The sequence below is a fragment of the Mobula birostris genome, chromosome 1 (genome assembly GCF_030028105.1).
Source record: "Mobula birostris isolate sMobBir1 chromosome 1, sMobBir1.hap1, whole genome shotgun sequence".
In the NCBI taxonomy this organism is placed as follows: Eukaryota; Metazoa; Chordata; class Chondrichthyes; order Myliobatiformes; family Myliobatidae; genus Mobula; species Mobula birostris.
In genome coordinates, this window is record NC_092370.1 from 33,313,225 (window position 1) to 33,328,310 (window position 15,086).

General features: G+C 40.4%; 1 protein-coding gene across 2 annotated transcripts in view; it reads right to left on the minus strand.

The window, feature by feature from the left end:
• LOC140195453 (ATP-binding cassette sub-family C member 9-like) overlaps positions 1-15,086 on the minus strand; it is a 172,138-nt gene that overhangs the window by 49,409 nt on the left and 107,643 nt on the right. For both annotated transcript variants that reach the window (XM_072253779.1, XM_072253770.1), the window contains exon 13: positions 2,848-3,015. In XM_072253779.1, coding sequence (XP_072109880.1) covers positions 2,848-3,015 — 168 coding nt within the window. The remainder of the gene's footprint in view (positions 1-2,847; positions 3,016-15,086) is intronic.

Consider the following 15,086-nt stretch of genomic DNA (forward strand, 5'->3'; position numbering starts at 1 on the left):
AGCTGCTCAACCTGGTGAGTTCCTCCAGCAGATTGTTTGTTGCTCCAGATCCCAGCATCTGTAGTTTTTTGCACCTCCATTAGACATGCCTGCCAAAGAGTTTCGGCCCGAAATGTTGACGATACTTTTTTCGAAGATGCTGCCTGGCCTGCCGAGTTCCTCCAGCATTTTGTGTGTGTTGCTCAGATGTTCTCTTGTTTGAGACATAGTTTTGCCTATTTACTTAATTTATTACTATCACCACAATATTACCATCCCATCTACGTTGTCCTCAGCAAATCTGGAAAGGTGATTTTCCATCCCTCATTCAAGTAGTTCATTGGCAGAATGAAAAGTTCCACTAGAGGGCAGATATCCTCATCCTCATTACAATCAAACTGGGTTGAACAGTAGTTGTGTTGTAACTTAATAGACCAGTGCTGGGAAAGAGGAAGAAGCTAGATGACTCCATTCAGCAGTCATTATAGGCTAAAAGGCCTGATTTTATATTGTAAATCATTATATTCTAATGATTCTTATCTGTTACATAATGTTTAATTCTTTCTTGTCTTTTAAAATCTGTAGACTCTAAAATACAATTACCTAATCTTTTTTTTTGTTTAAAGAAGTTAATAAAGCTAAGAAAATGTTATTGACCTGAAATCTTAATTCAGTTTCTGTCTCCATGGATGGTGTCCAATCTGCCATATATTTCCAGCATTTTCAATCTTAATTTCAAATTTCTTACACTCTACCTGAAGTATTTACCTTTTGTAGCATTACTGTACCATCTGCTTCCCACAAATTCACTCTCCTATCACATTAATTTTATTTACCCTTCCTGTTTTGAGAGGTTGGTGATGAAACATATCAACTCCTGCATGGCAAGTCACTTAGATCTGCTCCAATTTGCTGACCGTGGAAACTACAGAAAGGGGGCAGAGGAGATTTACAAAGATGTTGCCTGGATTGGGGAGCATACCTTATAAGAATAGGTTGAGTGAACTCGGCCTTTTCTCCTTGGAGCGACGGAGGATGAGAGGTGACCTGATAGAGATGTATAAGATGATGAGAGAGGCACTGATTGTGTGGATAGTCAGAGGCTTTTTCCCAGGGCTGAAATGGCTGGCACGAGAGGGCACAGTTTTAAGGTGCTTGGAAGTAGGTACAGAGGGGATGTCAGGGGTAAGTTTTTTTTTGCAGTGAGTGGTGAGTGTGTGGAATGGGCTGCTGGCGACAGTGGTGGAGGCGGAACAATAGGGTCTTTTAAGAGACCCGTGGATGGGTACATGGAGCTTAGAAAAATAGGGGGCTATGGGTAAGTCTAGGTAATTTCTAAGGTAAGGACATGTTCGGCACAGCTTTGTGGGCCGAAGGGCCTGTATGGTGCTGTAGGTTTTCTATGTTTCTATGTTCGCATGACTGGAGCAACAGGTCCACAGCAGATTCCACCTCACTGGTTCTTCACTCAACATCTGGACAGCAAAAATGTATACATCAGGATGCTTTTGATCAACTACAGCTCAGCTTTCAATACCACCATCCCCTCAAAGTTAATCAATAAGCTTCCAGATCTTGGCCTCAATACCTCCTTGCGCAATTGGATGCTCGATTTCTTCAGTTGCAGACACCAGTCAGTTTGGATTGGCAACAACATTTCTTTAACAACAGGGAGCATGATAGAGGACCCTCAGGAGTCACACCACCAGGTTCAGGAACAATTACCATCCCTCAACCAAAGGAGAAAATGTCACTTGCCCCATCATTGAAGTGTTCCCACAACCAATGGACTCCCTTTCAAGGACTCTTCATCTTACGTTCTTGATAATTATTGCTTGCTTGTTTGTTTGTTTATTTATTTGCACAATTTGTTGTCTTTGGCACACTGGTTGAACACTCAAGCTGGTGCGGTCTTTGATTGGTACTGTTATGATTATTTTTCTATTGAGTTATTGAGTATGCCTACAAGAAAATAAATTTCAGGGTTGTAAATGGTGACATACATGTATTTTGATCATAATTTACTTGGAACCTCAATGAAACTACTGTTTTCATTGAGCTAGTTGAAAATGCCTCATAGAAGGTATAAAAATGGGAAAAGTTCTGAAAGCTGAAATTTCGAATGATATTCCTATTGACTTCGATTCAGGCTTAACCTTATGGCAACAGGAAACTTTTACTGAGTCTAACAAAATGAGGTACTGTGCTGGGTGTATTCCAAACTTTAAGGCCAAGTGTACTGAATGCTGAAGTGAATGCAGGATGCCTCAAGATAAGCAATAAGTTAAATTGCTCTTGAGGGGTCCCAGACCCCAGCAGAGGATGCTTTGGTAAAATGGATTTCTAATTTTAAGTTACATTTCAAAACTGCATAGGTCCATGGAGAAGTACAAGTGCAATGAAGAATTAGCACATTTCATCGCAAATATTGATTTTAAATTCCTAACAAAACTTAATCTTGGTAGCCTTAAACATTTTTGAAATGTGCCTTTTTGATTTGAAATACTGTATAAATACATAGAAAATTATGTTGCTCTTTCAGTCAAGGCTGGCTGGTGGCGCAGTGGCATCAGCGCCGGACTTCGGAGCGAAGGCTCCCGAGTTTGAATCCAAGTCGGGCCACCCCTAGGCACGCTTTCCATCCGTGCCGGGTTGAGCTTCGAGCTAGCCACTCGGCCCCTTTAAAAAAAAAACTAGGGTTGAGTCAGGAACGTTCATATCGTGACCTGGTTAATCCGAAAGGAGACCAATCCTGACACTACATGCCAGACAAGAATAGCTGACTGTCTGGTGCGACACGCTAGGAAGGAAGTCAAGATGATATAGTTTATTTAAAACAGAAGAATATTATTATTAACTACTACTTACTTCAACAGGCAAGTATCCATTTTTACCAGATGTATCTGGGGGATTTACGTGGTGTCCTGCATCTTTATTGCCAATGTCAGATCCTGTCATTTGTTTCAATTCCTCAGTGTTAAAAAAAGATGCTATTCGGCGAAAGCTAACAATTCCATTCACGATTGTTTTTGCAACCTGTAATAAAATCGACAGGAATTAGATTGTTTTTAATCTGGTGACTGAATTTAAATTCAGATGGAAAAAAGGAGGAGCATTAATTCTGGAAAATGAGGCATATATGTTGAATAACTTAAATGAATAAACTCAGTAAATCAGTAACATTTAAAAATAATCTACACAGCAAGCTAAAATATGTGGCAATGACAAAATAATCAGTTCAATTAAATTATAGATATTTACACCTAATGCCTAACTGCAATAATCAAACCAATTCTGCTGTTTTCACATCACATTCAATGTTGTTAATGTGTCAACTGAAGTTAATTTTACATCGTATCAGCTACTCACCAATGGCAATATAACTGTAAGCAGAGGCAAAATGTAAATATTTCAAAATGGTTAATGGGTTCATTTATCCAGTTTAAGTAAAAGCCACCTGTTTCTTCAGCATCATGCTGACATCTAAGCTTTACACTGCATTTGCATTGTTGAATGCTGTAGTATTAGTATTATAACTTCATGTCAATAGACAATAGGTGCAGGAGTAGGCCATTTGGCCCTTCGAGCCAGCACCACCATTCACTGTGATCATGGCTGATCATCCACAATCAGTATTCAGTTCCTGCCTTAACCCCATAACCTTTGATTCCGCTATCTTTAAGAGCTCTATCCATCTCTTTCTTGAAAGCATCCAGAGACTTGGCCTCCACAGCCTTCTGGGGCAGAGCATTCCATATATCCACCACTCTCTGGATGAAAAAGTTTTTCCTCAACTCTGTTCTAAATGGCCTATCTCTTATTCTTAAACTGTGGCCTCTGGTTCTGGATTCACCCATCAGTGGGAACATGCTTCCTGCCTCCAGCGTGTCCAATCCCTTAGTAATCTTATATGTTTCAATATGATCCCCGCTCAGCCTTCTAAATTCCAGAGTATACAAGCCCAGTCGCTCCAATCTTTCGACATATGACAGTCCCGCCATCCTGGGAATTAACCTTGTGAACCTACGCTGCACTCCCTCAATAGCAAGAATGTCGCATGCTTACTTGCAAAATATTATTTTCTGACTTTGAACAGATCAAAAGAAAGTCACAAAAAATATCCTTACAGTTCAAATATTTCAGTCTGAGATTAAAACATGACTGGAAATAAAACTTAGCTCTCTTTGAAAAGTCCAGTGAAATTATCCTTTGTTACAATTGAACTGTTTCAAGTCTTTCATATTTCCAGTATATCATTGGCTAGGCAACATCATAGATGTGACCAATTTACTAAGTAACAATAAAGCACCATTCTGGTACAAATCTCCAGCTATACATAGTTGTGTCTTAGCAGAAGGACAGCTGCTTGAATTTAACTGAATGCTCTCTGTGGCTTTGATACTTTAGAATCAGAATCAGGTTTATTATCAGGCCTGTGACGTGAAATTTGTTAACTTAGCAGCAGCAGTTCAATGCAATACATAATCTAACAGGGGGAAAAAAAATAATAATAATAAATAAAATAATAATGATAATCAATAAACAAGTAAATCACTTACATATATTAAATAGATTAAAAAACATGCAAAAACAGAAATACAGTATATTAAAAAAAAAGTGAGGTAGTGTCCAAAGATTCAAAGTCCATTTAGGAATCAGATGGCAGAGGGGAAGAAGCTGTTCCTGAATCGCTGAGTGTGTGCCTTCAGGCTTCTGTATCTCCTACCTGACGGTAACAGTGAGAAAAGGGCATGCCCTGGGTGCTGGAGGTCCTTAATAATGGACGCTGCCTTTCTGAGACACCGATCCCTAAAGATGTCCTGGGTACTTTGTAGGCTAGTGCCCAAGATGGAGCTGACTAGATTTACAATGTTCTGCAGCTTCTTTCAGTCCTGTGCAGTAGCCCCTCCATACCAGACAGTGATGCAGCCTGTCAGAATGCTCTCCATGGTACAACTACATAAGTTTTTGAGTGTATTTGTTGACATACCAAATCTCTTCAAATTCCTAATAAAGTATTGCCGCTGTCTTGCCTTCTTTATAACTACACCGATATGTTGGGACCAGGTTAAATCCTCAGAGATCTTGACACCCAGGAACTTGAAACTGCTCACTCTCTCCACTTCTGATCCCTCTATGAGGATTGATATGTGTTCCTTCATCTTACCCTTCCTGAAGTCCACAATCAGCTCTTTTGTCTCACTGACGTTGAGTGCCAGGTTGTTGCTGCAGCACCACTCCGCTAGTTGACTTATCTCACTCCCGTACGTCCTCTCGTCACCACCTGAGATTCTACCAACAATGGTTGTATCAGCAGCAAATTTATAGATGGTATTTGAGCTATGCCTAGCCGCATAGTCATGTGTATATAGAGAGTAGAGCAGTGGGTTAAGCACACATCCCTGAGGTCACTGAGAAGGATATGTTATCACCAATCCGCAGAGATTCTGGTCTTCTGGTTAGGAAGTTGAGGTCCAATTGCAGAGGGAGGTACAGAGACCCAAGTTCTGCAACTTTTCAATCAGGATCGTTGGAATGATGGTATTAAATGCTGAGCTATAGTCGATGAACTGCATCCTGATATAGGGTGTTTGCGTTGTCCAGGTGGTCTAAAGCCATGTGGAGAGCCATTGAGATTGTGTCTGCCGTTGACCTATTGTGGCGATAGGCAAATTGCAATGGGTTCAGGTCCTTGCTGAGGCAGGAGTTCAGTCTAGTCATGACCAACCTCTCAAAGCCTCTGACATTTACGTGCCAGGCGGCACCTAATTAATTAGCTTGTTTATTTCGGCTTTTTTCTTAAAGATGCACTGGGTGCATTCCGGCTACCGTTGCATTCTTCGTGGCCTGGTATCGGTCCGCAGCCCGGAGGTTGGGAACCACTGCCTTAGAACATAGAAAACCTACAGCTCAGTACAGGACATTGGGCTCACAATGTTGTGCTGACAATGTAACCTACTCTAAACGCAGCTTAGAATTTCCCTACCGCATAGCCCTCTATTTTTCTAAGCTCAATGTACCTACCTAAGAATCTCTTAAAAGACCCTATTGTATCCGCCTCCATCGTCACTGGCAGTGCATTCCTCGCACCTAAGACTTTTACTTTGGTTATTGACTACGTTGGAGTCAATTGTTAAGGATGAGGATTCAGGGTACTAGGAGACACATGAAAAAGTAGGCCCAAGGCAGCACAGTTTCCTTAAGGGAAAATGTTGTCTGACAAAACTGTTGGAATTATTTGAGGAAATAATAAGCAGGACAGACAAAGGAGAATCAGTGGATGCTGTGTACTTCGATTTTCAGAAAGCTTTTGACAAGGCACTGCACATGAGGCTGTTAAACAAGATAAGAGCCCGTGGTATTACAGGAAAGATACTAGCATGGATAGAGCATTGGCTGATCGACAGGAGGCACAGATTGGGAAGAAAGGGAGTCCTTTCTGATCCAGTGACTAATGGTGTTCTACAGGGGTCAGTGCTAGGACCACTTCTTTTTACATTATACGTCAATGATTTGGATGATGGAATTGATGGCTTTGTGGCCAAGTTTGCAGATGATATGAGGATAGGTGGAGGACCATTAGTGTTGAGGAAGCAGGGAGGTTGCAGAAGGACTTAAGGTAGATTATGAGTACGATGAACAACGGGATGCCATGAACCCAACTGATCTTAGAAAATAATTCTCATTTACCTCTATGCTTATTACCATACAAGACAATAAGACATTGGAATGGAATTAGGGATTTTGGCCCATTGAGCCAAAACTAATTTAATGCCATTTGCTATTTCCTTTACATTCCTTTCTTATTTTGATTAATCTCTTGCATGTTAATTTGGATTGTTTAAAAGTCCATTTGCACCATATCTAAACCATTGCCTATTAACTGCCCTATTACTCTTATATTCTATGCCCTGATTAAGAGAAAATCAGATGTTTTTTTATGATTTTACCTATCAGATCTTATTTTTCAAAGGGTTATGTACTTAGTCTGCATATTTCTGCACCAATTTGCACTTTCTTTCTACAGTATCAGTCTCAGCATTAGTCCAGAATTTCCTGTTCCATGGCAGTTTTTGTATGCGTATGCTGACAATTTTTAGATTTTGCTCTCTTATCATCAGATCATTGTTTAGCTAGTACATTAATGAATCTAAAACTGGGTATTTACTATTCTCAGGACCTTGTGAATGGCATTTTTTTTCGTTTCAAATTTTTGGTGTCCTGATTATTAATCATGTTTCAAAATTTTATGAATTTAGTCTATTTACATGATCTATTCCTTTATCTTAAAAAAAATTTCAGAAGCTGTATACCAAAACTATACCAATACCAGAAACCAAGGGCAAAGCTCTATTTCCATGTGTGATAGGCTGGGCAGTTACTGACTGCAATATTTATTTGCGATATGATGGTGTGGGCAAAAACGTGGAAATCAGATCCAGGATCAAAGAATCAGCTGTATCATTTCCCAAGATCACTGAAGCACAAAACAAGGCAATGCAAATCTTTAGAAAAAAGGAAGTGAGAACATTTCTTGCAAAAAGGAAAAGGAAAAATAATTCTGGTATTATTTCAGTCCTGTGGAATATGTTAAAACGCCTTATGTTTAAAATGTGAAAATGAATTATTGCACTCTAAAGGTGATTAATCGAATAATTCTACACAGATTTTCAATGTTATATATTCAAAGTTCAGCATTAAATAAGTTTACAGGTATAGTATTGAAAAAAGTCAAATTAAAAAATTCTAAGATTTTAGACTGTTCCTAAAATTTGAGATTTTAGATGTATTCTAGGATAACATCCTTGACTTCCAATTACTTCTCTATAAAATCCACGATCAAATATTTAACATGGAGTAAATCTACACACCTTACATAAAACACAGAGAAAAAGAACGCAACTTACAAATTAAAAAGTTGATGAATTGCCTCATTATTTTGCAGTATCACAAAGCAGTGGAGAAACTGCTCACATCCTGCTCATAAAGAGCTCGATTGCTGGACTGTTAAAATTGAAATAAAGTTGTTTTTCATAACCCTATTATATAACTACACTGAAGTTTCACAAGGTAAAAATGCCCTCAGTCTGATATACAATTTCATCATTTCAACCAAAAAGAGATCTGCCTTTCACTCTCTTGGCACAGGTCCATCCATCCAAGCTATTCTCTTCTAGGTGACTAGATGACTATTCTCCTTTAATTAATTTAGAAATGAGCATCAGTTGTTTAATTATTCATAAAATATGATTGTTGTTTCCACTTGATACAAAATGTGCCACTGGATAGCAGAAACCTTTGGACCCTTGGCCAATTTTAATCTCCTCCAATCCAAATGAGAATCACTGAAATATCCTACATGAAAATGAGAAAAAATGTACTTGAACTTCTATGCAAGTTTATTGACACATGGAAGTCTATGACAAGTGAGTCAGATGCTAGCTCTGCCACAGAACTCACAACTAACATCAGGTGCACTACACATCAAGCTCTTCGGATTTTATAGGGTTCTTGTGGAAAAGCAAGTACGCACTTAATGCTTTAATTACTATTTTAACTATTTTTTTAATGTAAGTTACTTAAGTCTGCCTACCTTTCAAATATCTACATTAGAGACATACAAAACTGTTCAAAAGTCCCTGGAGGCCTTCAGGACAGGGCTTCAACATACTGGCTGAAGTTTATTCATCACTAAGGCCTTGCCAGGATTGGAAAATTGAAGTCAATTGAACTTATGCTGTCATGTTGAGTCAACAAAGGCTGCAAAGAATGTGTCCAGAATGACTCCAGATGTTGAAATGATTTGCTTCCTGACTACTTCACACAGCAGTTCTAAAGTATAATTTCAACAAGAATGGACAGCTTTTAGAATCGTCCTTTATAACACACAATAAAACTCCAATAATCCATTACTGAAATGTATGGCATCTGGCTGAACAGGTAATGTTTGAAAAATCCCTTTCTACTCACTGGAGCCCTGATCCCATACTCTCCTTTGGCTCACCAAGACCCTTGTTCCTGCACTCCCTTTCAACTAATCAAGGTCCTGTTTCCTGTACTCCTTTTCAGCTTGGTAGGATGCTGTTTTCCACACTCCCTTTAACCTGACCAGGGCCCCATTTCTAATGCTCCCTTTTAGCATAATGGTTTCACTGAAAAATTCACTGGAATCCTGTGACACAGATGTATATACAGTGTATATCATCTCAAACAAGTGAATTAAAAGTGGCATATTAAAACTATGGGTAACACACACAAAATGCTTGAGGAACTCAGCAGGTTGGGCAGCATCTATGGAAAGGAATAGTGTTGAGATTCCGAGCCAAGACGATTGATGAAGGGCTTCGGCCTGAAACGTTGACTGTTTATTCCCTTCCATGGATGCTGCCTGACCTGCTAATTTCCTTTAGTACTTTGTGTGTCTTCCTTTGGATTTTCAGCATCTGCACAATCTCTTGTGTTTACTCTTAGAACTATGAGTACTCCTCAAAAGTATTCTTTGAATGACTGAGGCTGTGAATTATTCTTTATAAATGCAAGTCTCTTACATTACCTGTATAAAATAATTTAAGCAATTTTGATAGTGGAAAACTCAATCCAATAATTTAGACAACATCAAAGTTGCTGGTGAACGCAGCAGGCCAGGCAGTATCTCTAGAAAGAGGTACAGTCGATGTTTCAGGGTGAGACCCCAAGGGAGATACTGCCTGAGAGATACTGCCTGGCCTGCTGTGTCCACCAGCAACTTTGATGTGTGTTGCTTGAATTTCCAGCATCTGCAGAATTCCTGTTGTTTCCAATAATTTAGATTTCTGTTCAATGAAATGATAGATCCAGCTGTCACAGAGAATCTCAACTCAATATCAAACTTGGAATAGATGTGAACTGTCACACAAACAGCTTTTATAGTACCGAAATTGAACTTATACTTACAGAAGCAGCACTATGCTTGGTACAACCAGCATATGGCAAGATTAAGACCACAATTCCAGTGTTTTTTTTTTGATGGGAGTCATTGATTGGAGTACTGCACAGACACAACAGAAGTGTTCCTGCACAGGTCCGGCAATCAGCTTTAGAAACCCAGTCTCTATAAAAGAGAAGTACCTCCCAGCGGATGAGGGAGCGGTCTGAGGCAGAGTAGCAAGGCTTTGGCTCAAGAAGGCTTCGGCGAGAACAGGCAGAGATAAGGTAAGTAGGTGAGTTCAATCCTTATTTCTTATTTAACTCTTGAGAGAATAGGGGAAATGTCTGCAGAGCTAGTGTTCTGAGTGTCAGAAATGGTATTTCCAGGAGACTTCCAGCCTCTCCAATGGCCACATCTGCACCAGGTGCATCGAGATGCAGCTCCTTAGAGTCTGTGTTAGGGAACTGGAGCTGCAGCTCCATGACCTACAATCTGTTAGGGAGTGAAGGAGTGATAGACAGGAGCTATAGGGAGGTAGTCACCCCAAGGCTAAAGGAGACAGAGAAATGGGTGACTGTCAGGAGAGGACTGGAGAACATCAGACTGCGGACAGCACCCCTGTGGCTGTCCCGCTCAGCAATAAGTATTCCACTTTGCATTCTGCTGGGGAGGGGGAAGCAATAGCAGCTGTGCCTCTGGCACAGAGTCTGGCCCTGTGGCTCAGAAAGGTAGGGAACTGACCAGGATGGCAGCAGTGATAGGGGACTCTATAGTTAGGGGGACAGTTAGGCAATTTTGTGGATGCAAAAAGGAAACATGGATGGCAGTTTGCCTCCCAGGTGCCAGGGTCTGAGATGTTTCTGGATGCGTCCACAATATCCTGAAACAGGAGGGTGAGCAGCCAGAAGTCATGATACATATTGGTACCAACGACACAGGTAGAAAAGGGAGGAGGTTCTGAAAAAAGAACACAGGGAGTTAGGAAGGAAGTTGAGAAGCAGGACCTCGTGGGTAGTAATCTGAGGATTGATGCCTGTGCCACGCAACAGTGAGGATAGGAATAGAAGAGGTGGCAGATAAATGCGTGGCTGAAGAATTGGAGCAGGGGGCAGGGGGCAGGGATTCAGATAACTGGATAATTGCGACCTCTACTGGGGCAGGTAGGATTTGTACAAAAGGGATGGGTTGCATTTGAATCCGAGGGGGACCAATATTCTTGCAGGCAGGTTTACTAGACCTGTTAGGAGTAGTTTAAAATAATATGGCAGGAGGATGGGAACCAGTATGACAGAGCTGAGGATGAGCCAGCAAGTTTACAAGTAGATGATGTATGTGACAGGAATGTAAGGAAGGATAAGCCAATGATTGGGTACAAATGCAGAGGGAGCTAAGAGTTAAATTGTACCACAGAGGCAAAATTCAAAAGGGCGAAGAATGCAAGACTGAAGGTGTAGCATTCGGAATAAGGTGGGCGAACTTGTGGCGCAATTAGAGATTGGTCGATATGATGTTGTGGGCATCGCTGAGTCATGGCCTAAGGAAGGCCATAGTTGGGAGCTTAACATCAAAGGATACACTTTGTATCGAAAGGACATGCAGGAAGGCATAGGCTGTGGTGTGGCTCTGTTGGTAAGAGATGGAATTATATCTTTAGATGACAGTTGAAAATGACGCTGGTGAGGTAGTAATGGGGGACAAAGAAATGGCAGAGAACTTAATGCGTACTCTGTATCTGTCTTCACTGTAGAAGACACTTGCAGTGTGCCAGAGGTCTGTGAGTGTCAGGGAGCAGGAATGAGTGCCATTGTTATCACAAAGGAAAAGGTGATAGGGAAACACAAACGTGACTTAAGGTGGATAAGTCACTTGGACCAGATGGATTACATCCCAGAGTCCTGAGAGAGGTTGCTGAAGAGAAAACTGATGCATTGGTCATGATCTTTCAAGAAAGACTGGAAAATTGCAAATATCATTCCACTATTTAAGAAGGGAGGAAAGCATAAGGAAGGAAATTATAGGCCAGTTAGCCTAACCTCAGTGGTTGGGAAAGCGTTGTCATCAATTATTAAGGATGTTTCGGGGTACTTGGAGACTAATGATAAAATAAGTCAGTCAGTATGGTTTCTGTAAAGGAAATCTTGCCTGACAAATCTGTTAGAGTTCTTCGACAAAGAAACAAGTAGGGTGAATAAAGGAGAGGCAGTGGATGTCATTTACTTAGATTTTTAGAAGGCATTTGATAAGGTTCCACACGAGGCTGCTTAACAAAACAAAATGCTATGGCATTACAGGAAAGATACTGGCATGGATAGAGGAATAGCTGATAGACAGGAGGCAGCGAGTGGGAATAAAAGGGGCCTTTTCTGGTTGGCTACCGGTAACTAGTGGTGTTCCTCAGGGAGGTTCACGAGGATGATTCCAGGAATGAAGGGGTTAACATATGAGGGTGTTTGGCAGCTTTGGGCCTGTCCTCACTGGAATTCAGAAGAATGTGCGGGGATCTCATTGAAACTGAATGTTGAAAGGATTAGATAGGGTGGATGTGGAGAGGATGTTTCCTGTGGTGGGGTATCCAGATCTAGAGGACACAGCCTCAAAATTGAGGAGCAACCTTTTAGTACAGAGGTAAGCAGGAATTTTTTTCCGCCAGAGTGTAGTGAATCTGTGGAATACTCTGCCACAGACTGCGGTGGGGGCCAAGTCCATGCATATATTTAAGGCAGAAGCTGATTGTTTCCTATCAGTCAGGGCATCAAAGGATATGGCAAGAAGGCAGGTGTATGGGATTGATTGAGATCTGGAATCAGCCATGATGGAATGGCGGAGCAGACTTGATGGGCTGAAGGGCCTAATTCTGCTCCTATGTCTTATGGTCTTATATTGGATTCTAAAATTCAGCCAGATTGCCAGTAGCAAACTGTCACTAATGCAAAACTTCACTCAGAGGACAGGCAGAGAGGAAAAATAAACTAGTGCACAGGTCTGCATATTCTAGAGCAGCCTGTAATAGTCATTTTGAAAATTGATGGGTGGCTGATTTCAAGCAACGGAGATTATCAAAAGTTTCAGTTTCAAAAATACTGCTACTTTGAAAGCTGCTTATTTTTAGATTACAAAGCAATTTCACAAAACCATGTTAAAACTCCCGCTACATTCTCTCTACTACACAGAAAAACACTTTATTTATAAAATTCCTTACATGCCAGGCAGTTTATACAACAAATTAAAACCAAGGCACTGACAAACAGCGTAATTCATTTAATTCTAAATAGATAAGTGCTAGGTAGAGTGTTATTCAATCCAACCTAATTTAGAGTATGCTATTACAATGTTAATACTCCAATTTAGCAAAAAACTGACAGATTATCGATTGGGCTGCTGTGGAAGTTGTGGTAAGGCAAAGGTTAAAGATAACATTCAGGTAAGAATAGCCTGGGGCTGATGTGGTCAAGTGAGACTGTCAGAGACACCTCTGGTTCCTACAAACGAGACAGGCGGGGGCGGGGGCAAGCGGCAAGCTGACTTCTGTTATGTTCACTCAAGCCAGTCAAGTGAGGCCTCTGTACTTTTACACAATCCGGGGTGCCAGACGAGATAAAAATAATGGAAGGATGTGAAACACACCCAACAACTACGGGACAAATGCTTTACTAACCTCAAAATACCTTGAAGTTGCATTTGACTTTTAACTTTTGAATTTTATTATGAATAGTAATGGATCTTGTGGATAAGAAATTCAACCACATACAATTTACCAGATGGTCAGTAACTGTAACTGATAAGTCAATTCTGCAGAAAAATAGCAGTTTGCTGTTTAGACTTCAGAATGATGTGGGTGACAGGAACCATTCCGTCCTCCTTGTACACAAGCAAAATAAAAACTTGTTTGAGTTGTAAGAGTCTCATGTGTTCTGGGCCTAGTTATTTTATTATTGGCGACAACACTATCACAGGGGTGGGAAGGAAACGTAGGGGTGACACGACAGTGTAGCGGTTAGTATAATGTATTACTATGCCAGTGACCTGGGTTCAATTCCTGCTGCTGTCTGTAAGGAATTTGTACATTCTCCCTGTGATCGCATGTTTCCTCCGGGTGTCCCGGTTTCCTCCGACATTCCAAAAATGTACGGGGCAGTAGATGAATTGGTCACATAGATATAATTGTCGGCAGGGGCCTGTTGTATCTCCAAATAAAAAAGGAAATGATCCACGTAGGCCATGAAAAGAACTATATACAGACATGGGATTAATTGAATGTTCTTAAATCTTCATTTCGCTCTCAAACCTGGCTAGGAAAATTTACACTGAAGGAGTTAAAATTAAATTGAACAAATATGTGGATCATAGAAATCACATTACATTTAAAGTAATGGTAATGTTTTCACTTAAGTTAGATACTGTGGATTCAAGTCTCTCTTCAGGACCAAAGGATCAAGATGTGCCAGACTCCATTGCTGTGCTGACAGAACGCTGGAATCCCAGGAGTTGCCATTATCGGGACAATAAACTTAGGTAACTTTTCTTCGATCGAGACTCTCAGAGCATGTTACTTAGAGAGAATCAGGGAAAATTCTGGTTTAATTTAAAAAGAAAATGCCTGAACTCTTCAGCTGGTGAGGCAGTATTAGTGAAAAAGACAGAATAGACATTTCAGGACAATGGTTTTTTATCAGAATTAATATGCTTTGCCAAATAGGTCATAGTCTCACTTGATAACTTGGCTGCTCTCCATACAGGTGCAGTCTGACCTGCTGAATATTTATTGTGTTATTATATTTCAGATTTCCAGCATTCGCAGTAGTTTTGTTTTAAATTTTAGGTGCCAGCAATCATTTCTTGCTTTCCTTCCGGTTGAAGTATACAATTAGCCTGCTATATTTTGAGCAAATTACAGCAGTTCTTCAAAACTTATTGAGTTAAAGTATTTTGGTGTTGAAGTTATTGACCTATAATTGTTTCTAATTCCCCAACACTTCATATTTAAAATCCTCATCTTCAGGGTTAAATTCCTGCATAAAGAATTAAATTACAATTTCTTGGACACCCACGCCATTTGGGATCCTGCTAAAACATTGCCCAGTGGCACCCACTTCACCCCTACCAAGCCTAACCCCACCAAAAATGTCCTCAAGCATAAAACAATAAAATGCATGATGAAATAATCATAAGGAATGCATTCAAAAGAAATAGTCATACAATT